The sequence below is a fragment of the Lethenteron reissneri genome, chromosome 44 (assembly GCF_015708825.2).
Source record: "Lethenteron reissneri isolate LAM-NWPU_2019-01 chromosome 44, ASM1570882v1, whole genome shotgun sequence".
In the NCBI taxonomy this organism is placed as follows: domain Eukaryota; kingdom Metazoa; phylum Chordata; class Hyperoartia; order Petromyzontiformes; family Petromyzontidae; genus Lethenteron; species Lethenteron reissneri.
Window position 1 is genome coordinate 3,368,270 of NC_083822.1, and position 25,994 is coordinate 3,394,263.

The window sequence follows — 25,994 nt, forward strand, 5'->3', positions numbered from 1 at the left end:
TCGCTTATGGGACGCTGAACTCAATCATGTCAACAGCAGAGAAATGGTAATGTGTATTACAAGCTATGACACATGGATCAGCATCATGGACACTGATTAAGAACAGTGAAACACGGAGAGATGCATGCGGTTTCTCAAATAGATCGTACGCTTTATTTGTGGTTGTGGATAATAATAATAGTAGGAAAAAGGCTTGATGAAAGTATCCAATAGGCATGGGATTGCTCACATGCCCACACACTCTCTCAACAAAATAAGCAAAGACTGCACGAAAGATTACGATTGTTTCTGCGCTCAAATTCGATACAATTATAGACTGAGAAATACATATCGGTTTTACTGTCCTGCGACGAACATTATTCTCGTATGCAGAGCGGTTGTGGCGAAAGCCTCGTCTCCTGTGCGGTTCAGAATTCGCTTGAAGGACACTCGGCGTACAACTGTTGAGGGATTACACACGTGTCGTGTGGGTGCGTGCACACGGTGAATCAAACATACTTTGTATGTTGAACTTCTTTCGCACCATACGTAGCCAACCGTGCGAATTGGCTATGTGCGGGGGAAGGACAAGCTAACGCACACAACAAGCAGTTCTAACCAAATTAGTTTTCAATCTAGATTTAAAAGTGCATAGCTCCAGACCTGTGGTTCTTAACCTGGGGTGCCAGATGCCAGGGGGGTGCGAGGCATGGCCAGATTTTTCTAGAAGGTAAATAATCGAAAAACAATTAAGTACGGCCACGTAATTACAACTACTTTGTTTCATCAAACACTTTGCATTTATTAAAATTATTTTAAAAAATTACGATTGAGAGCCAAAGGCGTGCAGAGCTGCAATGAAGGTTAATAAAACCACTGCTCCTGAGGCTTCGATGAGCCTTACACACGGCGGATATGCAAGTAGAGTGGCCTTCACCCACCACATCCACGGGGCCCTTTCCTCCCCCAGGATCATCAGGCATCTGTGCAGGGGCTCCTGCTTCCTCGGCGGTTCTGCTCGATCCACAAGCCTCGCTCATCGTTGTACGCAACACACACACAGAGTGCTTGAAGGCCTATTGCGTTTGCACGCAATGTCATAGAAGGTCTGCAACACACACACACACAATTAGGGATAATTACGATCTCTTAGTGGTGGGTGACACAGTGGTTCACACACGGAATCCAATTTCGGGGCACGGCTAACATCAGTGGCGAGTGATATCCAAACCAGACATCTCCCATCCCCCCCAACCACCCCCATCACCAACCCGCACTGACCAGCGTGGTGAAGTATGGTCAAACAATCCTCGTGACTGATACGTGTGGAGGAGACTCATCCAGCAGTGGATTGACAACGGTCTCTGCATTACCATAATTATAATTCCAGTATGTATAGGCAAGTCTAAACTGGACATGCAAAAATCGCCTTTTAAACCAGTATGCAAAATCTTTAAACAAAATAATGTCCTTAAGTAATAACAACGTAGTGAAATTATGTTTTGTGTATGCAAATGTACACAGTGGAGTTGTCATGACAAACCTTTCCTTCGCTGCCTTCAGCCGAATACGAGCCTGCATTACCATATCCCCTCCGTTGGGGATGTTTACAAAAAGAGGCAACCACTTGTACAGCAATGCATGTATAGTTATATATACACAGTATATGATGTTTTTTTTAGTATTTGAATAAACAGGCAAACGACTTGCGGGGCTTCTGTTGTGAAAGTCGAGGGAGGGCCCACACTCCGTGCTGCCCCGAACGCCGCTTCCTCAAAGGGTCATGGGTCACAGAGGGCCCAACGAGCCAATCAGAGGCCCCCGAGGTCCCCCAGCTCCATGCTCAGTGGTTAGTCGTCCAAGTTAACGTTAGGCAAAAAAAAGTGTGGTAATTACAACACATGGCAAAATCTATTATCATCAGATGCTTACAATTGTCCGGAAAATGTATTGCTATTTGTGCAGAACTCATTTGCGTTATCAGTTGCTGATTGCCAATAAGATCCCCAATGACATGTTGCATATTATTCACCTTTATCCCTTGCTGTGTTTTAACAAAAAATTAACCTCATTTATTCACATTGCACACATGAAGAGGCATTTCAGGTTGCGCATATTTTGTTTGCACAAATTTATGACTCTTTCAGGAGGATCCTGCAAAAAGCTGTTTAGCCAATTCCATTAATAAACTAGGAAAATACATGACGGGTTTACTTTTCACGATTATCACTGGGGGTGAAACAATGCGTCGATTCATCTACTGTATTATTAAGCTCATGATACAGGTATGGAAAAGCAAGAATCACATTTTCTTGGTATACATTGTAGCGGATTTATGTGACCCCAACAGACACCAGAGGCCACTACAGTTCAATCAGATCACAAATCTGAATGGTGATAATCGAATTGCCTCGGTGGAGGAGGGGTGCATAATTATGTTCTTAAGTATAATCTTTAACAGAAAAATAATCATCGTAATTTAAGTATACAGTATAGGGAACCAGCTGACGTGCCTCTAAGTTGTAATACAACATTCCTGCAACTAGAATATGTGTTGCTATGCTGTGAATCCTACACACGAGGAGCTAGAGTTGCTGACTGGGACACACTGCTGGTATTCTCTCCAGCTGCTCTGATGTTAATTATAATTGCGGGTGGCCGGATCTTGCTGCTTGCTGCTTGCTCGTACATAACCAATGCAAACTCGACACCAAGCCATTAAAGACGAGCCTAAAGCGCGTAGCCAAAGTCACCACCTCTAACCCTGACCCGGCTACCAAATAAACGTGGGGCCATTGCACTTTCACCAAGTTAGAGGACACTGCCTCAGCCATAAAACTAAATCGAAAAAAAATCATCAAATTCCATTCTGCATGAACAGCTGGCTGACACTGTGCATTGTAGACTATCACAAATAAATGCCCTTTTCATAGAGCACACAATTATTACAAAAGTTTATTATGGACGCTGTCTGGCAGTAAAACAAATCCGGGGTTTTCATGCACTGAGAAAATATATATAGTAGATATTTAAAAAGAAAATAAGCAATTCAAATACATCACTAAAAGAGCACAACGAAAATGAATCAGACGGTTACAGTTCTGATGTCGAGGGCTGCATGGGAATCATGATGTCAGCATGAGGAAATGCTGTTGGTGCCTAGATTGTTATTAATATGCAATACATTTATTTATACTGTATCGTCATTTAATCATTAAACAAACCCCCCCCCCCCTCTGTCGAACCCTCCATGTGACCATTAGCACATACATCTTTTCATCCACCCATCTTTTTCTCATTCGAATGTAACTGAGCTAGGGATTACTTGAAGCACTCCGTTTCTATACCCAGCTTAGCATAATTATATCACATTCACAATGACATAAAACCCGTACTGTCGTCAGATATAACAAGACGAGTTCAAAAGACAGTATGGCACAGCCTTAAAGACACCCACGCTGCAGAATTGTACACAACAATTCCAAACCGCCCAATATAACCTTTCTGAATGGCAGGTCTCGTAAATATATGGACAGAGGCCACACACAACATATCTACAGCACATGTACAGCCAGTGTGTCAATCCACTGCTGGATGAGGAACTCCCTCCTGTTTGTGAGCCAAGAGCGACATCTGACCATTCCGCTCACCACGCTGGTCAGTGCAAGCTGATAGAGGTGGGGGGACGCAGAACAACAGTGGAACTTGTTGCGCTGCCCAAAAAAACGATTTCAATTGACTTATCTTTTGTGCATGTTGGTCACACACAAAAGCATTATCCAGGCACAAAATTGTGCCCATTTGGAGAGATTGGATATACGCCATATATGGTGCGAAAGTAATAGTTTATACAGGGACTCCTCTACTGATGAACGAGTTAGGTTCCAGAGGCCTGTTCGTGTCGATTTGTTCGTAAGTACAACTTTACTCCTGTCGATTCCAAACATGTTGTACGGCGTGTACACTGAACACGTGGAATGGCTGTAAAAGTTGTATAATCTCCTGTATATATATGCACTGGCTCTTCATGCTCTGCAGATGTAGATGTGCCACTGGTTCTTTATGTTCTATAGACGTAGATGCTAATTCCCTTTGGTGCTCGTGTTTCCTCTCTTGAAAATTTTAGCAAGAGATGTCTGCACAGTTGCTCTCTTCTTCTTCTTCTTATCTTCGTGAAATCAACTTGTAACAGGCAATAGCATCGTGAACAGTTGCCGACACCTTAGTAAACCTTTCACTGTTTGGGTCCTGAGACTCAAAGACAAGCTAGTGCCTTCTCAAGTACTACTACCCTCAGCCTGTTGTCAAACTATTAACAATGACAGCTATAAAACACTGTTTCACATCTTTTCACATTTTATTTGTGAATTAATTTTAATTCTGTTATCTGAGTCGTCGGATATAATAAAAAAAAGTGAGCCCATGGATGAAAAAAGAAGCCACTATTCCAAGACAGTGAGATTGCATAATGAACCTAAAACATTCTAAATAGTCAAATGATTTTACGTGGTGCTGCCAGGCATAACATATATCATTGAAAGTTTTAGAGGTATACACCTGTTTAGGTCCATTATGAATCAACACATTATTAGGCAACAACACTCTCAATCCTTTACCTATCATTGGTGATATGCAGATGTTCATGCATATTGGAATATATTCATGATTATGTCTACACTACTTGTGCATTCCATTGATGAACAATGCACTGTAGAAGCCCTAGCAAGGGACCGCAGAAATGTTGCCTGAAGCAAGTTCTTTCTGTCTGTGCCGAGGTCATGTTGCCTGGTAACCTCGCTTCCCTGCAGACCGAATGCTTTCTGCCAAAAGGCCCTCTCTGGCTATGCCAAAAGCATCAACATCCCACCGTTTGTTTATGCTTTGCAAAGGCCGGGAGACCCACACCGATGGGCATGTGTGCACACGAAGAGTAGGTTTTTCATCACGGGAAGCATCCCAAAGGACCGCACACACACATGCATACACTTCAGTGCAAAAGAAACCAATGCAATGCATAGTTAATAAAAAGCACATATAAGTGAGATGGATATGTAGCGTTAGCAATATAACAAACACACACGCACAAAACAAATATCACCCGAATAGCCTTAACAGACTATTGGGGCAAGTGGTGTTCGCGAGCGCCTACGAAGGATGGCACGGCACCTGAGGGAGTGGGTGGTCAGCACCACGCCCGGCCGCCTGTGTCTCCCTAGTAGCGATATTTACACGCCACACCAAGAACCCATTTGAGGCTGAGTCGAGCTAGGGGAGGCCCAGAACCGGTTTAGATAATCGTCACTGGTGTTGGCCGTGAGCGTGAATCGAACTGGGGTCGCCGGGGTTCGTGGCTTACATTCACCAACACATACACCCATGGCGTGACCCGTAAACATGTCGCTTGCTGGCAAATTAACCGCCAGTAATGAAGACCTGCAGTGCAGGTTAAAAGGTGAAGCAGGGTTCCTCTTTCTTATAAAAAAAAACTGTGCAGCTTAATGACGCTTTCCTTGTAAACAAAGCTGTATGTAAGTTAAAAAAGTGTGCTAATTGAAAACATTCAAAGGGCCATTGTTAAGGATTCTACAGTAAATTATTAACTTAATTGACTTGTCATTATGGCTCATAAATGATGAATACTGGTCGAGAACAACCCTTTATAAATACAATGGCAGGAAAAGGCCCCCCACGCCTTGTTGGTTAAGGGGGTTGCAATTGACCATACTTCACTATTCTGGCCAGTGCAGGTTGGTGGAGCGAAGGACACCCAGGACTGGTTCCATTGGCAACCACTACTGATGGTAGCTGTGGTTAAGAATCGACTTCAGGGTGCACAGTGCAGTGCGATGACCACTGGGCCACACATTGCTGTATTACAAATCCACAGGTCCGTTGGTTCGTACTCCTGCCATGGCAGTGAAACTAATAGGCAAGATTCATAAAATGCCCCCCCCCACACACCTTCCTCTGTCTACCCAGCATTACAAATGGGTACACCACAGTGAGTTGATCGACAGGTTGTGTACGGTGCGGTAAGGCGTGGTTACTTACAATTGTTCCAAGTTGTCTGGCGAGCGTAGAAAAGGAGACCAGATTCCCACTGGAGGAGCTCTTTTGAGCTCAATTGAGTGGAATCCCTTTCCGCCAGCGGTGATGTGACAACGCATTGGCAGGGGCTGCACCGTTGCCTTCATTGATATTGGCAGTAGCCACCTGGGTCGATTGTTATTACATGAGTCTCGTCCCTATAGATGTTCAATTCCTTAACTTTCACCTAAAACCCTGAAATGAGGAAAGCTACCCACAAATTCTGAAAATGAAAGGGTTCACTACCGATTTAGGAAATCTCTATTTTTGTACCATTTTATAGGCATGTGGTTTATTTTAAGCAAATGAATCACGGACTTCTCCATCTTCCACAGTGAAAATGTTACTCTTGTTGTCCAGTTGTGTAACAAGGTTTTCTTCCTTTGTTTAATCCCAGTGATTGCCACAGGTCGTCATTATTCACGTGTGTTTTGGCAGATTTGAGACCGAGCAAAGAACCTTTGCCAGATTTATAAACAATATGGATTTCACATCACAGTGAAAGCCTTGTGCTGGGGAGTGTTATGATTCTGAGAATTCTGTGTTAAGAGCTCAGGCGCTGAGACTTAGACTAAATCACCTTTTCAAACAGCGCACAGCAGAAACACACTGATATGTAAATCATGAAACAGGAATTTGGTATAACCGATTTATTGAATATATACAGTAAAATTAAAGGGGCAACCCTGCAATTTCGTGCTCACATCACTGCAGGTGGAAGGGCATCCCACTACAGAGAGTGCTAGAGAGCCCCTTCAAAGAGAGCAGTCGAGGGTATGTGGCCTACTCCTTCACACTGGACAAACGTCTTGGAAGAGACGAGAGTACCCACACAGTTTTCCAACGCACACAACCTGTGGCGTGTCCATGCATACAGATGGGTTGGAGGTTAACTTTCACCATTGTTTCAACTACTTTGATCACATTTTGTGCAATTTGAAATTATAAAATATATATTGTGTCCTTAAGTTGTTTTTGATGTAACCAAGGTCGTCCTTTCAAAAGCGGCACTATTTTTTCACGTGTCTCATGCGTTTATTTAATCTCCTGGCTAGAAAAAAAATATATAAGAAACCTACGTCGACATCCTTTCAGATGTGATCCATCTCTTGGTCGCTATTATATTCCTGACTATCAGTGATCATCCTTTCTTGTGACGTGTCCTCCCCAGGCCCATAATCGTAAAATGACAGCCCTTTGTCAAGAATGAAGTTACCCTCATTGTAGGTGGTTGTGTGACCATACTTTACCACACTGGTCAATGCGGGTTGATGAAGGCAAGGCGGCAGGACTGGATCAGATCTCGTTCATCACTGATATTCGCCATGCCTAGGAATTCACCTCACGTGACTGGGCTCACAAAGTCTAGTGCTTAACCACTCGGCCACTGTCGGGGAAGTGTAACGGGCTTAATTATCAATATTGGAGACTCGATGCATTATTACACCCGCAGTGAGCACGCACCTCGTGCTGATTTTGACTCCATAACGCAGAGCAGTGGTTCCCAACATTTCTGGACCCGTGCACCACCGTCAAAATATGTTTTTTTTTGCAGACCGCCATTCATCAATAACTTATCATTAAAGATTATAACTCCTCTAAATTGTAGCATCTACAACAGTTTGGCAAGACCATTTCGCACGGTCTTGCAGACTAACAGTTATCCACGATCCACAGATCGGGGAACCACTAATGTATACCACTACACTTAAGAGACAGATATTTCAATCGTAAGCTTTGCGTCGCTATCAATGGCAGTGCCTCCAATGATAGCCAGTGGGTGCACCATCGTGGCAAGAGTTTGTTTTGCTCCCTGCTGTAAAGAGGGCACTCACGAATGAGAGTGCAGGAGCAAGGCGCCTCATCAAATCGTGGGTGCTGATGGAAACGTTGCACACTTGCTTCCACAGGGACAGCCCCTATGGACGGTGATGCGCCTCGTGGGTGGATGTGCTTACCGTGCTGTGTGGGCTGGCAGGTAGAGTTGAATCCACTGCCCAGCCCCCATGCCTTGGCCCTCTGGGGCTTGGAATCCGTGTATCTCGCAGAATGCAAGGCATAACAATCCGGTGCTAAGTGGTCTGCCTGCACACATTCTGTAGACTAAACATTGGTATGCTCTGTGTAAATGTATATGTGTGTGGGTAATGTGCGCTTTTTTTATACAGATATAAAATATACACAGAAATGTGTGCGGAGCGGTTGTGTAGCGGTTTGTGCACTGCGCTACGAACCCGGCGATCCGAGTTCGAATCTCGCTCACGGGCAACACGGTGACGATTATCTAAACCGGTCCTTTGCCTCCCCTAGGTCGACTTAGTCTCAAATGAGTACCTGGTACGGCGTGTAAAGCATCACCACTCGGGAGACAAAGGTGGCCGGGCGTGGTGTTGGCCACCCACCTCCTTCTGTGCCGTGCCGGCCTTTGTCGGCGCTCGCTAACAGCACTTGCCCCAACAGTCTGTTAAAGTCTACACGGGGAATATTTGTCTTTGATGTGTGCTTTTTATAAAGATATAAAATATCCACTGAAATTCAAGCATGACTCATATATGACACTGAATGTTTCTGCGTCTGCAATTATATGTTGGTTGAATACAGTAGAAAAGTATGAAACTGGTGGAAGCCGGATGATCAAGAGTTGAGTCTTTCTTCGCAACCAAATAATTCTGGACTTTCTAAGTTATTAAAACATAAAGTCAATACTAAACCGTATTAGTTCATATGACCAGTGTGTGCATATACTGAGATCCATGTAGAATTGTTTTTTTTTATACTTTTACATATTTTCATGCAGGGAATGTCTCAAAATAATTTAATCGGATAAATTAATTAACCATGCATGGTCCATGACATAAACAAACAATCATATGTTTATAGTAATAATATTTAATCGCATGATGAATTACACAAGTAAAATTTAGTTAAAATAATATTTTCTGTATTAGCACCTGCAATGTGTTAAACATTTATTTCGTATAAAGTTTGTGCAACTGCAATTATTGAAAGCACCGCTACAAAATAACTCATACAACAATAAATGCTTAAATGTAGAGCCTACATTGCTTTACTCTAAGCCTCTATCAGTTGAATGTCTGCACCATGAAAGATCTAAGAGTAAACTAATCCCAGGCTTGTTCTACAATTAAGGACACTACAGATCACCAGAACGTTGCATGCCAAACTACGAATTTATTATTCAAGTGAGCCTGACACTAATGCTTGTAGATTTCAAAAAGAGCATCTGTTTTCCCAAGACACACTTTGCATGAAGAGGCCTTCTCTTCAACCCTTCTCTGAAATGGAAAAACAATAACGTTATCAGCCATCCATTCACAGGCTCTGCTGATAAGGCGTCTGGCCTGACATTGACAGATTCCCAGCAAGGGTCGCTTAAAAAAAAAACAGGGCCCACACATTTTGCCACTGACACCTGGCATCAGTGGCATGGCTGTGGCGTTGAGAGGGTTCCACGCATTCGGTAGCCATGGAATGCTGGGTGCGTGTGAAAGTGAGAAGGACGTGTCGCCAGAATGATGGCCATCGCTCGATTAAGATTGCGGCATCACGGGGGCGAAACACGCCGAGGCCCCCCGTGCCAGCAGGCTCCTGAAATATCTTCTACCCTTTCACTTACAGGCGGTGGCCCTAAACCGTTACATGGTCAGAGAGCCGGGTTTAGCCCATGGGCTAAGTGGGCTCTTGCCTATGGCTTCTATAAATGGGACCTCCCATTTAGAAGGCGAGGTAGTTAACATCTCGCAGAGGCCAGATGTTAACGATCCCGACCCTGACGCCTGTATGCTTGTAGTTTGTATGTTCTCCCCGTGTTCGTGTGGATTTTTTCTCCGGGTCCTCCGGTTTTTCCCCAACATTTACAAACACGCGTTTAGAGTATTTGGCTGCTATAAATCCCACACGATAGGCCACTTCATTGAGCTATAATTTGTGACCAGGTCGCTTCAGAAAATGAGTTATACAGCTCAGTGGGCCTTACCTGTTAAAATTACAAATATTTTTTGTTGAAGTGAAGCACTGTAAGAGAGAACAACAAGACATTGTTTGAAAACAGTCCCAGCCAACGACATTAATTTAACGTCAGAGAAGAACGATGGAGCCCGCTGTGCCCCTCATCATGTGTCATCAGCCTTATGGGTGGGTGAGGGGCAGGGGGGGGGGTGACTGGCAATTAACTGAGTGGAGCCATGCCGAGTGCTTGGAGCGGACGGTGGGAATGGACCGGTGCCAGCCGAGATATCCGCGTGTGTAGGCTCCGTGCGCCACGCACGGCGGCAGTGGCGGTGGTGGCAGCATCGGAATGCCCCGCCCTGGGCTCCTGGTTACAGCGGATTATTAACATCTCAGCCATTCCTGCTGTTCTTTCTAAATGTGGGCAATTGTGTCAAATTGGGCAATTAACATTTCCTTACAATGCCGCAGTGTCCTCTGGGTGCGTGCAACGTTGAATGTGCAGCCGCAAATGATAGCGGACGGTGTCCGTGAAGTGAAATTGCTCACATTGTGCATGTATTCAGACCTTACGCACTGCTGCGTAGGTTATGGCATTGTTCCATGCGGTTCTCCAGTGTGTTGTTGTGTTGTATCGCGCGTTGTTTAGAATGATGTCCGACGTTTCACTGCATGTGCTGGGAGCTTCTTCAGTTCCTGAATACATTCATGGGGCATGCTTTTCTATGAAGGCACCACGAATCCAAGTGGTGATGGGTTTCTGTGCTCGACTCTTCTCGTGTGGAATTTAAAGCTGGAATGTGTTTTTATGTATTTGTTTCACCTATTAAAAATAGTCCATATCATCTTGTTTAGTGGCTCCCTCAATTCGTTTTGTACAATGTGTCTGTGAAACCATCACTCTCATTTACTTGCTCTCTTATAATCCCTAATTTATAGTCGATGTGTTATCTCTTGATTAATTTTTCCCCTCCAGCATATAATACAGTTAGCTGCATTTCAAAATGTTTAAGTAACGTAACTAAATTCGGAGCGAACATGCCCAAGGGTAAATCCACTGCATAGATGAAGCGATGAAATCACCTCTTGTGCATGAAGCTGGATGGATTGTTGCACCATGAGATCTTGAGAGATGGTGACAGCTTAGGGAGGCCTTGATCCAGCAGTTGATCGATAATGTCTGATGATGATGATATAGCAAATATAGCAACCGATATTAATGCATTCCGGGAAATGATTAATAATGATAAAATTAATGTTTGTAAAGACGTATCCTTCTACATAATCTGTTGCAGGTTAATTATATGTACATATGATTTTAACAATACACTTACATTTAATATGTTTCAAATGTATACATGCAATATGTATGAATAATTTTACAACTATTTATTAACCCACTGATTGATTAAAGCTTTCCCGTAATAACTCTATGTAACACAATTTTTGTTCCTGGGTAGTAAGTGTTATTTTGTAATTGATTATGCCTAAAAAGTATTTAAAAATGGCTATTATTCCCCACAAACTTTGCTTTTGTGGCCAGGACAGTGATATGGACAGTGATATTTTGAAATGTACCTATTTTCAATGAAAAAACGGGCGAATGTGTCTTTTCGTTCACATAAAGTCAGAAAACACAGCATATGAATAAACATGTACATGTATTTATACAACAGTAATACAAAAATAACTCCAAAAGATTTAGAAGGCAGTAGTTTTTCGAGATTTACGATTATACTGTAAAGCACTTTCACGAATCAGCCCCCAAATGTAGTCTCCCATCATGTTCTCGTTATACTGTCCTTGGTAGCGGCGTTCAAAGTCCAGTATATCCTGGTGGAAGCGCTCGCCTTGCTCCTCTAAGTACGCTCCCATGTTCTCCTTGAATTTATCAAGATAAGCATCAAGGATATGGACTTTGAGGGACATCCTACAACCCATTGTGTCGTAGTTCTTCACCAGTCTCAAACAGCTCCACATAAAATAATAGGTTTTCTCTTTTTTCTGGCAACAAAACAGGTTTTAAGATGTTAAACACCAAACTGAAACCTTTTACAAGGTATCATGTCTGCATTAAGCACAGATATTTGTGTTGAAAAAACAAACAGAAAACATGCTCTGACAGTATATGCAACACAATGCATATACTGTGAGAGCATGTTTTATATTACTTATATTACTGGAAAGTTCTAGAATGTTCTAGAAGTTATTCCAAGTTTACTCAGCACTGAATATATCTGGAATGTTCTGGAAAATAGGTCAATTTCAAAATATCACTGTCCTGGTCACAAAAGCAAAGTTTGTGGGGAATAATAGCAATTTTCTCTACTTTTGAGGCATAAGCAATTAGGAAATAACACTTACTACCCAGGAACAAAAAATAATAATTGTTACACAGTATAATAATAAGAAGAAGAATTTTCACTTACAAGGCACATTTCACAAATGTCTCAAAGCGCCATTCTGTTGTCAGTCATATCTGATGTTTGACCATACTTCACCATGCTGCTTATTAAGGGTCGATGAAGTGAGAGGTGTGCAGGACTGGTGTAGATATCACTCTCAAATGTTGTTAACCTTTGCCAAGAATTCAACTCCCAGTCGCTGAGTTAGTTGTGCAATGCACTAACCACTAGAACACGACTACCCCCGTAATGTTATAAAACATATGAACACAGCAGAGGCGTGACAAGACTCCCGTTTAGGAGTGGGACCTCTTTTTGGCAATAATATCCACAATAGCACTGAGTGAATGTTGTTATATTCTCACTTTTTAAAACTGCTTGTAGGCTATACCATTGTGAACTATACCCATAATTACATGCATCCCCATCGGCGGCCATGATCAACCCACTGCTGGATGACAGCCTACCAAAGACATCACCCCACGATCTCGCAATAGCATTGCAAAATTTTAAGTTACAAACAACTCAAAAGTACAAATGCTTAAGAATAATGACTGTCATTGAATGATTGAGGTTATGAGTCCATTGCTACGTTTCCTAGTGCCAGTTGTACAATTGAACAAGTGAAGTAAAATTATCCTTCTCCCATCAATCGATATGTACATTTTACACGTTTTCTTGCCAACAACAACGTATCCATCAACCAAAGACCTCAACAATATTCCTCGCCATTGACTCGAGTCCCGAGTCCCACTCTGGGATCGCGCTGCTGCTGCTGCTGCTGTCACCATCCTAGAATCTCACCAAGATCCGGAAGAACGCCGCTGTTGTGCGAACAGAAGTGGAACAACGCGGACATCCAGATCAAACACCTCATTCGAGACCCAAACATCATCGCACACCTCCTGACTTTGACATTCCTCGAAGAATACTGGTGTTCCCATAAACTGCATCGGAACATCAACAAGCCAATGTGCACATCTCCTCCATGAATGGGAAATTAAAGACACCAAGCCGCAGTGTGATTGGGGAGATGTCACCCACACTGTGGGCCATCCAGTAAACCACGGTGGTCTGTGCTCATTCAACGGGGGGAACAGCAAGACGACACAAACTCGCTCCCGTGAAGCCCTCTCGTGGCCAGCAAACCCTGACATTTTCTGTTAGCTACTGAACATATTGCCACACGCAAGGATAGAATGTGTAGATGAGGCATAAAAGTATCCATATCTTTTTGTTTATTTAAAATGTGTTTTTCGGATAATCCGTTGATATTAAACATCTAGCTTTACAAGATCGGCGCGATTGCTCTGGCCATACAATCACCTGTGCTGAAAAAACCACAGTGAAACAATTGCATACGATTCCAAAAACAGAACTTTTGTTACCACAAGAGGTGGACATAATAGACATTGAGCTTGTTTTTTTTTTGCTTTTAACTTAATGTGACTTCTCATAGAAGAAGAACAGTGTATCTGTTTTCAAAACATTCAACAAACGTTGCATTGTTGGCGGGTGGGTGGCGGGTAGGGGGAAGTGGTGCTTGTTTATGAGCACATGAGGCTAATTGGAATACTTTTCTTGTAATGGGTCACATGGGCAATGCTGTGTGCACGTGTGTGTGTGTGTGTGAACTGTTGTGCCAGCAATGGACATCAGCTTTGGGGGGAGCTTTCAGCTGAGAGCACGCTCGATTTACCACCGCGAAGACGAATGTGTGGGCTGTAAGCAGACTTGGATTTCCAAAGGGGCCGGGGTTGTTCGTGGACAAAGGAGGGCAGGATTCCTTCGATCTGCACCCACACAAAGGTCACACCAAAACACGGTTCCAATGAGCCCTTGCTTTTGTCGTGGTCAATCTGTGAAAACAGGGACTGGAACACAATTAAGTACGTGTGTGTGTGTGTTCGGCTTTGGGAGTTTGATTCCCGCTCATGATCAATAACAGTGGTGGGCCTCCCTTAGGTCAACTCAGCCTCAAACAAGTAACTTGTGAAGTCTATAAACATCAGCACTGGGGAGATAAAGGCGACCAGGCGTGGTTCTGGCCACACCACCCTCACATGCGATGATCCAGACTTCGTACGTGCTCGCTAATGGCACTTGCCCCAAACAGACTATTTAAGACTATATGGGAGGTCTTTGTATGCAAAGGAAAGTATTTTTTTACTTCTTGATATTGTGATTAACTAATGCTGTGAGTTCCATAATTACCCACATATATGGCATGTAACTACAGAGGTATCTCGATAAGATGTACAAAACAAGTTGAAAAGTGAGCTCTAATATTAAGTCATAATTGGCATTAGGTCAACGTTATCTGTACTAAACTGGTGCATATTATCACTGTGTGTCTGCACATTCGTCCTGGGGCCGTATTTTATTTGGCAAAAATATTCATTTCAATGTAAACGTACCGATATTATTTGCAGACCAAACGCAATACTGAAACAATGTGTGTATATGTGTGAACCCTGTTACTTGGCTTTGCTTCCCAGCCACAGCTAACGATCCGTGGCGAGTGATGTCTGAACAGGTCCTGAGCACGTCGATGCTGCCGTTGTGCCGTAGTTAGCACAGAGGTCACCGGTTCCATCTCCCCACACGGAGGTTCCAACAATGCGTCAAAGGTTCTTACATTTCTGCCCCCACCTCTGTCTACCCAGCAGGGTAAAGGTTGCATGTGGTGGGGTAGAGTTGTGGGTATCTCTCTCCCCTTCTTTCAAAGGTGTCTGGACAGCATGGACGAGTAGGCCAATATACCGTGTCGAGAGGCTTTCTAGAGCCTAGTTGGGTGGCCCATCCGCCTGCAGCGGTGTGAGCAGGCTATTGCAGCGCCGCACCTTTATCCCCTTTGCCTGAGCACCCCCCACTCACCTTCGCCAACCTGCACTGCTCAGCGTGGTGAGGAGGTCTGGTCATCCGAGGAGCACGGTGGGCGATGCACGGTGCCAAAGAAGCTCGACGTATGCACACATCCAGCGGTGAATTGGCAATGCAGCGCAATTTATTCATTTGTGTTGTTAATTGAAGACAACATTGACTGCCGATGGTTCTCGTGAAGGCATATTAATAATAATAATATCCAGCATAATCCTTCGTGTGCAATAATTAAGGTGTCCTCAGTCGGGGCGGAATAGGCAGAGTGCAGTTGGTGGGAACCTTCAGTCGTTATAAATACCGCTTCAGTGATCCCACTTTGGCACAACAGCCCTCGCCCCCCTCTCCCTCCCCCTTACTGCTTCCCACCCATCCACCCTCTCCCTCGCTCTCTCTCTCCTATTATTATTAAGCGGATAATTAGTGGACATGAACTGTGGCTCCCTACTAGGCATTTGCTAGCGTGGACATCCCTTGGAGGTGCCCCCTATTGTATAAGCGCCCCCCCCCTCCCACCCCCCTCCCATCAAGCACCACCCCCACCCCATGTGCCCACTTTTCACATGGGAAAAAGCACCCCCATCATCTCCACTCAATTCTTGACGCGGTACGTATCACACCGTTCTCTGCATTCGAGGCACATTTAAGAAAGACAAAATAACGCAATGTTAGCATCGCAGTACCTTTTTTATGGGCTATTGTCCGTCACATGAGGCAGCTTACATATTTTTGTTGAGTGTCCGTTTGTGTGCGTGCCAAGAATTGCAAATTTGTTATGCTGATAGCGTTTGAACAATTTGACCCCGTTGAACTCAATTTGAGACAGCAATAAGTCTGGACGCGGATTCAAGTCCATTCAATATCGTAGATCCGTATACAAGAATGTAAAAGCTAAAGGATGATGACATTCAGACTCACTTTCACGGAAATATTTGTTTGCACAATTCTGGAACCAAAAATTAAAATATCCATTGCCAGCACAATGAAACAAAAAGTCATATTGCCAATGTACTTTCACGACATCCAGAATATAGGCCAACTTGCTTCAGTATGCAACAGACATTTTTGCTACAAATCCACAACCATTTGGTGGGCCCATAAATGGCCCTGGGCCATTACAGTGCAGCCCAGGTCCTGCCCAGGTCCTGCCCAGGTCCTGCCCAGGTCCAGTCCCCGCACTTCATGAGCCCTACAGCGTCTCCACCGGCTCGGCCCCTGCCTGTAATGCAGCTCCACCCCTTTCTAACCGTCCAAATACAGAGGGTTAAAAAAACGGAATTTAAAATAAGATTTTAAATTTTTCCCAACATGGTTACGCCTATCATATGCGAATGTGTTCATGCTTACCAAGTGGCCTCGAATTTTTATACAATGGAAAACTTCTGAAGTTCATCTTGGCTATAACGTAAACACCTTTTGAAGCTTACAAAAATGTGAAAGCTCTCCCTGCCGCTGAATGCGATTTAGTCAAATATGTAATAACATTATAAATTCAACAGATGCTTGCTATGCAACGCGAGCGACGTAATAGCTTGAACATTCCGTGTTAAACATCCGCTTAGAAAATTCATCCCTGCATAAATATTTTTTTTAATGTGCCCTTCACAATGATTTATGTTAAAAAATTTCACGCTTTATTTTTCGATGAAATTTAAGACCTGGGTTGTACCACATGCCACCTAAAATCAAGCCAAATGCTTTTGTACTTCTCTGGGACTGTAAATCTTTTCTCTTGGAAATCCAAGCTGGAATATATGCTACATGTTTCCATGAATTTGCAAAAAAAACATCACAGGAGATGTTTAAAAGTGTGGGGAAGGGAGGATATGGGTAGGTGAGGGATGGGTAGAAAGGTTCACGGGAGATGAAGGGCAAAGGTTGGAATTACATCAAGGCGATGTCAGACACGTGGAATTTAAAAGCTTCACAAAAAAATTGCCTTCAATACCGCTGGCACAGTTTTCTAAGATAACTTTTTTGCCAATTCATGGAGGTCACTCAAAATTCACAGTGAGTGTGAATTGTTTCGTGACAGCTCAATACCTGAAATCCAGATGCACGGCTTCAAGCGAGCCACCAGGAATTGCACAATGTTGCAAATTCCCAATGCACCTTTTAAGCCGGCAAAACAATCCTTGAACGTCGTTAATTTAGCTCAAATGCCGAGTGCCCGGTATGAAAACAGTGCATCTCAGAAGTTGACACAGGTGAGCAAAATTACCAACCTGCGCCGACCAAAAATTACTCCGCAATTAAGCGACGGCAGACAGCTGCGGCCACAAGGGCAGGAATGCCGGACAACCCAGGTCAGTCAAAGGTCCCCCCTCAGAGTCGGTGGTTTGTAACCCAGTGTACCCCCCCCACCACCACCACCCCCCGTCTCTATTCAAAACCCGCCCACCCCCAACCACGTCTCTCTTCACCCCCGGCACCTAGCACGGAGGAGCAGGCATTATTAATGACTGTTTATTTATATAGCTTGAACACTGCGGTATGGGCACGTTCCGTACGCCAAGGTAAGTAATAACAGAGGCTGTGATGAAAACCTGTGAGGCGGGTGGGGGGCACAGACGAATGTTGCTGGATTGCAGCGAGGCCGTCGGCGTTCTGCATTCGGGTCGGAATGATGCATTGATTCATCGACTCAAGTTCACTCTTATCGTGCGTGTGAAAATCTACAATGTATGTGCAAAACGAACATATTTCATGTGTTATTGTTACATTTAGTCTACTGAAGAGAACAAAATTGTGTGAGCGAGATAACAACGTGAAAATACAAATGAAACGGTAAACATAAGCCAAAATATATATTTTTGAGAATCAATGGATAACTTTAAACCATGGACATTCCTCAAATCACTATAAGGTGGAGTATATCGTGACATGCCTACTCACAAAACTCCCTTTTCTACTTGGCGCATCCAAACAGTGCCAGCATGGGATGGTACGGGTGGGTTTTTCCACTGGCGTATTTGTCATAACCAGACCGTGAAACTCTGGCCTCACAAAACATCTGAATTGCGCTGGGCCAAACAGCGCCAGTAGGAAGAGAGTTAACCATTTTTATCGTACCAAAAATAATGATACGTGTTACGTAAGTGGCACAACTTGGGTTATGCAGTGGAAAAAATAACCTGGCGGCTCCTGAGCCGTGCTCGGCTGGCTCGGCACGGCACGGTACCACTCGGCTCAGTTAACCAGTGGAAAATAAGTATTAGTTTATTCCACTGCAGCAGTGTCGAGTGCTCATTTCAGACTCAGTCTACAGGGCTTTCGGTTCCTTAACCAGGTGCAGCTTGTGGAAGCTGGGGTGACATCTCGTACTGAAATACGACATCGTAAAACAACAACCATGCAATGTTATTTATTTTAAGTGCAGCCTTTTTATGTCGATGGAAATCTACGAGCATATCCAAAATACTCCAGCAAAATCAGGTTTCAACATGGAAAAATGGGCCTGGCAAAAGGCATGGCAGTTGGAAAGTTCAGAGAGATGATCGTTAAACGCCCTGCATTACAGCCAGCGATGATTCCCTCCAGTTGTGCAAGGAAGTGATGTAGAGTTTATTGCTACATTTTGCATTTGTTCATAATAAAAGCACAACAAAATGTGTGTACAAAGTTGATCATCGCTAATTATAATAATCTACGAAGTGAACCTTAAAGAACAAAATTGTTCTAATTACTTTTCTATGAGAACTCAAATTTGGCCACCACTTTTTTCCGTGAATCTATTGCCTCCAACATCACAACCCACACAACTGACTCTCCCCCCCCACAACCCCCCGCTGTTGCTGTCGCTGACTTTTACGAGAATCTCCACGTGCAGATGCGGGCCAAGCAAAGTAGACACCTCGTCCCGAGGGCAGCTTTATATTATTCCTTTTTTTTTTGCAGAGGTTGTTAGAGACAGTGAAATGTGCGGCGCACCAGAGGAAAAGGACGCATCACGCTCCTAAAACGCGTTCAATCAACGTCGCGCCATTGCCCCCTGGCAACGCGGAGAACTCTTATTGGAAACATACGTCCACAAGCGGCGTGGGCTTGGGAGGCTCTGCAGCCAGAGTGTAACCGTACACCCCCTGCACCGTTACGTACACCGAGGCCGTGGTCCATTGCCGGGAGCCAGAGACAGCCGAGGACCCTCAAGGGGAGGGGGGGGGGCCCAGCTCACTAGAAACCTTGATGGGTGAATGCATTTTGAGTCTTCCGCTGCTGTTCTTGTGAGTGTGTGCATGGCGCGGTAGTACAGCGGTTAGCGAGCTGCGCTTGGAGCATGGTGACCCGAGTTCGACTCCCGCTTTACCGGCCAATACCAGTGGCGGTTATCTGAACCTGGTCCTGGGCTTCCCCTAGGTCGACTCGGCCTCAAATTAGCACCCGGTGCGGTGTCTCGATGTTAACCGTTCCACCTACTATAATCTCCATGCATCTATGAGGTTCTAAAAGTGAACTCGGCGGCGGAATCGAGGCAAAGGTTTTTGGCCGAGACACACACTGCATTGAATTGCATGCAAGTCCTGCCTTGTTATTATACACAGTGCCAACATTGCATCTGTACCTCTCGCTCCAGTTGTTCCTCGTGGGTTATAGGTATTTGCAGGCATTCATTAGTGAGCACGAGACTGTGTCTGTGCAGTGCACAACTCACATTTCATTATGGGATAGCAGGCTGAAACAGAATTGATTACGCACCATCTGGGATTCATCGACCTCGTTCTTTGGTCTTATCAACATACTCCACTCATGCTGGGAATCTTCATTTAATTAGGCAAGCAATATATCCTTCATCCAGTGACTCTAGGAAACATGAAATGGCATTAATGAAAGAAAGCTTCCCAAACGTGTGTCTATTGCATTGCAACATGTATCAGTTGTCTGCATGACTTTAGCCACAATGGAAGCCACATTTGGCTCAAAAACACTTGCTGTCAGTCTTGGCATAGCACACAGCTCCACTTAGTCGCTTCTTTAAAAATACACTGATCCTTTACACCCAATTTATTTAAAAGGTACTGTCGGGATCTTGTCATGAAACCAAGAACCCATTCAGAAATCTCTCAGAGGATTACACCCCCATATGTCCAAGAATGGCTGAAGAAGAAACTGTTCACAAGACTTCTGAAAAATCACTTGAAGCAGCCATTTTATCCTTTACCCAGCCGGGGGGGGGGGGGGGGGGGACACACACTTTCCCATACATTGCCCCGTGAGATTGTTGCATGGAAGTCAAGCCAATATTTTTTTTTACTCTCAGGCTGAAAATGAGCCAAATTAAGTATAAATCCAAATTTTATGGGACGTGACTTTTTTAACAGTCATTGGTCAGAAACCATAAAGACAACCGGATAGAAACCATAAACTCACTACACTTGAGAAAATGGTTCAATCACTGATGGCTGCAACCCAAACTCAAACCCAAGATCTCAGGATCTCAGCAGCGTTGGCTGATGACTCTGATATCTGAGCCAATGTCTTGGAAGCACTCACTACATGCATCCAGAACCCGTTAGATCTCTGAGGTGAAGATAAGTACAAATCAGTAATTGTGCTGGGACGATTAACAAAATAATTCTGAGCGAGCGAGAAGAGTTTCCCTGAGTCTCTCAAGCCTCGTTTTTTTCAGGAAAGTCGCACATTGAGATGTTTGGCCAATATCATTAATGGGTATTTGGCACGTGGAAGTAGGCCTCGGCAAGGTAAGGTAAAAGTTAAAATGTAAAAAAAACAAGCCTACCTTTACCTTACCTTTTACCCCTACCCCATACAAATAACCCGATTACAGGGTAATTACTGGGGAACTACTACACATGAACAAGGTTTATAACGGTAAATGCTGTAGGTAGAGCGCTTTATTCATATAGAATACTCTTCATTATTCCAATTTTACACGCGTGTCGTTGTTGTTGTTGTCATTGTCATTGTTGTCGTTGTTGTTGTCGTTGTCATCGTTGTCGTATCCTCAAATCTTGTAACTCAATTTTAACCCACTTCCCAATGTGGTATCGACTGCACACTTGGTATACTTATGGCATACTGATGACAATACTATATTCTATCATAAAAATAAAAATATACATTTTTAAACATTCTTTTGTATATGTGATGTTTCGGCTTGGGTCTAATTGTCCACGCTCAACTGACGTTGGCTGTAATTGTCCACGGTCCCTTACGTTATGGCAAACTTCGGGGCCACTTCCTGGAGTCGTGGAGTTCTGCCAGTACTAGCACATATTATAAAAGCGTGTTTTTAATAAAGTTTGTTTTAATATTACTTATTAAATGGAGGCCACAGACTGCGCCACGGAGCTTTTAGCGGTAAACAAGGCACCGTATTTACTGGCTAATACTTTGCGCTTCCTTTACCCTACCGGGTAATTCTTCCGAGCTACCTTTACCCGACCCTTTACCTTACTCCTTGGCATGTGGACACCTTTACCCTTCGCCTGTACCCTTTTACCCGGTAAAAAGGGTAAATTACCTTACCTTGCCGAGGCCTACGTGGGAGGCAAGTACCTCCAATTAGCACAGTTGGCGATGTACAGTAAGAAAGAAGTTCAACAAACATACGTACAAAGCAGAGTACACAGAGCAATATCAGATCATTCTCTCTATGCAAGCGATATTGGATAATGATTAATCAGTAGACCCTCGTCTTAGCCCAGGTGTTTTGAAGCTAATGTATCACCCCCTACCACCAGGAAAAGTGCCAGGAGGTATCCTGCTGTAAATAATGCCATATGAGACGTTAGATCCCAATCCCATCTACCCTTTGGACAGTAGAATCCCCGTGGCGACCTTGACATTCCACATGAAATCCCACTGCAGCTCAATAGGATCGAGGGCCTGAACAAAAATTCCTGCTCCATGACCACTGCTTAAACAAATCCAAAATCCTCCCTCGCGGGGGATGGAAATGCCTTTAAAACGAAGCAGAGCCAAACACATTAATCAGGTGTGAGAGGTCTTGTAATTCAGAATGTGTATAGGAGGCAGTGGGGAGTTGAAATTAAAATTGTACCTCTGTACCTCCCTCACACAAACTGACAATCATAATAGCAGTGGTTAGAATAAAACAAAAACATAATACTGCATCATGTTATTACGACTGTCTTCAAGTATTTTAAACAAAGCCAATGCACAAGTAAATATTTGTTGCCAGCTGTGATGTATTGATCATCAATACTGTACGGATACTGGTAAGGTAAAACGGAACAAGTGTGCAAAACAAGCATGGAGAATTGCACTCTGGGAATTTTACTGAGAGTACGAATCGAAGGACGCATGACTCAGAAATCAAATCCGAGAAGTCATTTTAACTTTGAAGAAAAGGAAGTGGACTTCGGCAAGGTACACGTCACTGGTGGGGACGAAGGCCGATGGGCAAAGTTGCTGATGGAATGTCAGCCAAAGGAGGGAATGCATCTGATAGGACGACCACTGTGCACTAGAGAACAACGAGCCGAGTGTATGTTTAATAGCGAGAAAGAAAGTGGGGAATGGTGACTGCATGGCGTGGCCTTCATCCAGCAGTGGACAAACAACAGCTGACGAACAAGAAGATGATTAAAGAGGTGCATTAAACCCACACCGCTTCACCCTCACTGCACTCAACTCTGGACTCAAACAACGGGAATAGTTGTTGATTTTTTTTCATCACTCTGGAGTTCTTACAGATGTTGCGGTATCTGGAGAGAGAGAGAGAGAGGGAGAGCACGCAGAGGAAATCCCAAAACCTCCAGGCACTGGGGGCTTAGACAGCTGCCGAGTGACCTGACCCAGAGGATGCGGCCCGCCAGTGTAATAACGCGCCGGGGCCGCGCTGTAGCGACACGTGGACGCCGGCGCGTGCGGGCTAAGCCGGCCACGTGCGAGGCGCCATCTCCGGTAACAGAGCCCCCCTCCCCAGGGATGCAAACCCAGCTCCACCTTCCCCCCCCCAACAACACCAGCCCCTTTGCCAACTCACTCTGCACAGCACGGCGTGCAAACGACACTGGGCGGGTCCCCTAGCAAACCCGTACCTGTTTAAAGTGAAAATGATTTGTGTGGAAAATTAAGCTGCAGAGAAAATGTGTCCGTGTCTTGGTGGTGAAATTACTTTGCCAATGTGGGGAACAAAACATGAATAAGTGCGTGCAAAAATGGAGGATGCCTTTGTGTGTTTAATGTGTTTGAGCATAAGAGTTGCAGGATGAAAAGTGTATGGTAACATGACTGAACAGTGATATGAGTGGATTTGGCTGTTACAAGGTGGAAGGTAAAGGTGCAGCCCTGCAATTGCTTGCTCCCACCACTGCGAGCAGAAGAGCTTCCACGAGAGGTAGGTGTCGAGAGCCTCTCTAGAAGATAATGTGGCCCACTCTTGAACGCTGTTCAGAATTTTTGAAAGAGGTCGGACTATCAGCACTTTACCCGACCACACACCACAAACCTGCCGATCGACTGAGCTGTGGCGTTACCCATTTACAACTGCTGGGTGGGAAAAGGTGGTGGATTTCAAAAGCGTGCCCTGTCGTTGCAGCTGCCACGCTGGGAGAGGCGAAGCGGCGACCTCTGGATTACAACTACAGTGTGCTTACCGCTCCACCACAGCACCATGGCCGGCAACCAAAATACTGTAACAAGAAGATGAGTTGTTTTTGACGAATTCTGTAAAAAAACAAAGAACGGGATATTTGAAGAGCCACAATGCACTGTGAATACGAAACTGTCCTCAATAAATAACGTCACGAGGCGGTCTTTAACGAGCCGCATGCGACTTCAGAGCCGCAGGGAGCAGACCCCTGAGCATGCCTGTTACAGTAGTGGCTTACTTTAAATGGAGAAAATATTGAAGTAACCTGTCTATAACATGTGCACCTACATACAAACAATCCGGTTTGTTGTAAACGTATTTATAGATTGTACCACCTTGTTTTAATAGACGACGGATATTATTTTGGTCGTGGTATAATGGAAATATAAATGTAATCAATCAATAGACATGTCAGTGTTGGTTTATTTTGGTGAGTGATATTATAACAAACAAGGGCAGTGGTGGTGCAGTGTTCTGGCGCCCCCAGAAATCTAAGTTTGATTGCTGGCCAAAACTAATAGGGGGAGGCCTTCATCTAGCAGCGGATAGAAAAAGGGGCATGAATGTTAGTTTTCGTTTCGTGAGTTATTAAATAAACACGACCCTCGCTAATGTATATTGGGTAATGTCAAAACCACGAGTGGGCACGACATCCCCGAGTGTGATAGATCAGAATTAGCGTGAAGTAATTTCACGCAAGCCTTACCTCGCATTACCGTTCAATCAGCGTGTGTCCCGTCACTTTGGCAAAAGCTCTTGAGCCCGAGGCCACTATTGGCAATGACATTGGTAACCGGGGCCTGTAATTCAGCCACTTCGAGTTCCCGCACACAATGTGCCTCACATTGGCGAGCGCCACTGTCAGGCGCGTCTAATTGAAATAATACAAGGCCCAGTGCAATTTTAAATCAAGCATGCCATAGGTCCCATACAGCTGCGTCACATCAGTGAACCGCGCGTTTTGCATCAGCTCCACCGATGCTGCAATCGCTGTGCGAGTGGACAGGTCAAGAACGCGTCATTTGTTGAGAGCGTATTTTAACAGGAATGTTTTGTGAGCAGTGGTTGGTGGCGGTTCGCCCATTGAGGGTCCGGAGCAGAAACTCTCTTTGGGTGCTGCTGCATTTCCACGCAAAATACCAGTGAATTGAAAGAAAATATCTAGACGACAGGTAAGAGGTGCCAAGAAAGGAGAGAGATACAGATGGAACAGAGATTTGAGATATATGCAGGGTGGTCCAGATGTCTTACGATCCCCCCCCCCTCAAATAATTGACCCCTAAAACGTTTCCCTTTGCATATTCATTTCTGTTTTAAATCAACCTTCGTAAGACAAATAAAAACATTACCTTTTTGAGAATTAAATGGGGATCGCAAGACATGTGGACCACCCTGTACGCGCGAGACAAAGATTGAGTTACATGGGAGAGAAGAGATTGAGATAGTCAGTAGCACGATATGGATGAGTTTGATTCATTAGATTTTTTTTAGGATTTTAAATTGAGCGGATATTTGGTTCACCGCTATCCCCCCCCCCCCCCCCCCATGAATCCAGGGCCCCTTTGAGCTGTTTGTTACCCGACGTGTTCACTTCGGTTGCGTGTGCCTCGTGTCCCCCCCCCCCCCCACACACAGGTCCGGGGGAGCTGTGGGGCTTGAGAGCTCGGAGTTGCACCTGGGGCTGTGCCCACACTAGGGGCATCTGATCAACCAGGACGCTCATGTGACAACGTCACTGTGGTCATTATCCTGACAGCATCGGCAGCAACACGCACAGCATCCAGTCACCAAGAGGTCGCTTTACAAATTCGCACCAACTTCTGGGTGGTCCCGATGTCTTGTGACCCCCCTCCAAATAATTGACCCCTAACATTTTTTTCCTTCTGCATATTCATTTCTGTTTGAAACAAACCTTCATTAAAATATATATAAAGTTTAAGATGATTAATTGGGGGTCTTAAGACATATGGACGACCATGTACGCGCGTGTACAATCACACGCTGATCATTGTTCCGGGGTTACCGTTCCACTGTATTGTGCGCCTTTGTGTTTTTTGGAAATTTCAGAATCCGCTTGATGTTACTGCGCACACCAT

General features: G+C 44.4%; 1 protein-coding gene across 5 annotated transcripts in view; it reads right to left on the reverse strand.

Moving 5' to 3' along the window:
* The window catches only part of B3GNTL1 (UDP-GlcNAc:betaGal beta-1,3-N-acetylglucosaminyltransferase like 1), a 49,051-nt gene that overhangs the window by 14,944 nt on the left and 8,113 nt on the right, over positions 1–25,994 (reverse strand). For 2 of the 5 annotated variants that reach the window (XR_009756390.1, XM_061569744.1), the window contains exons 1-2: positions 1,523–1,746; positions 921–1,087 (exon numbers count right to left, since the gene is read on the reverse strand). Coding sequence is in view for 4 of the 5 variants with exons in the window: in XM_061569744.1 (XP_061425728.1) it covers positions 921–1,019 (99 nt within the window). In the remaining variant the exon portion in view is untranslated. Of the gene's footprint in view, positions 1–920; positions 1,088–1,522; positions 1,747–10,063; positions 10,102–14,139; positions 14,234–15,317; positions 15,579–25,994 lie in introns of those variants that run through there. The other 3 variants (XM_061569747.1, XM_061569745.1, XM_061569746.1) reach the window with 3 other exon arrangements.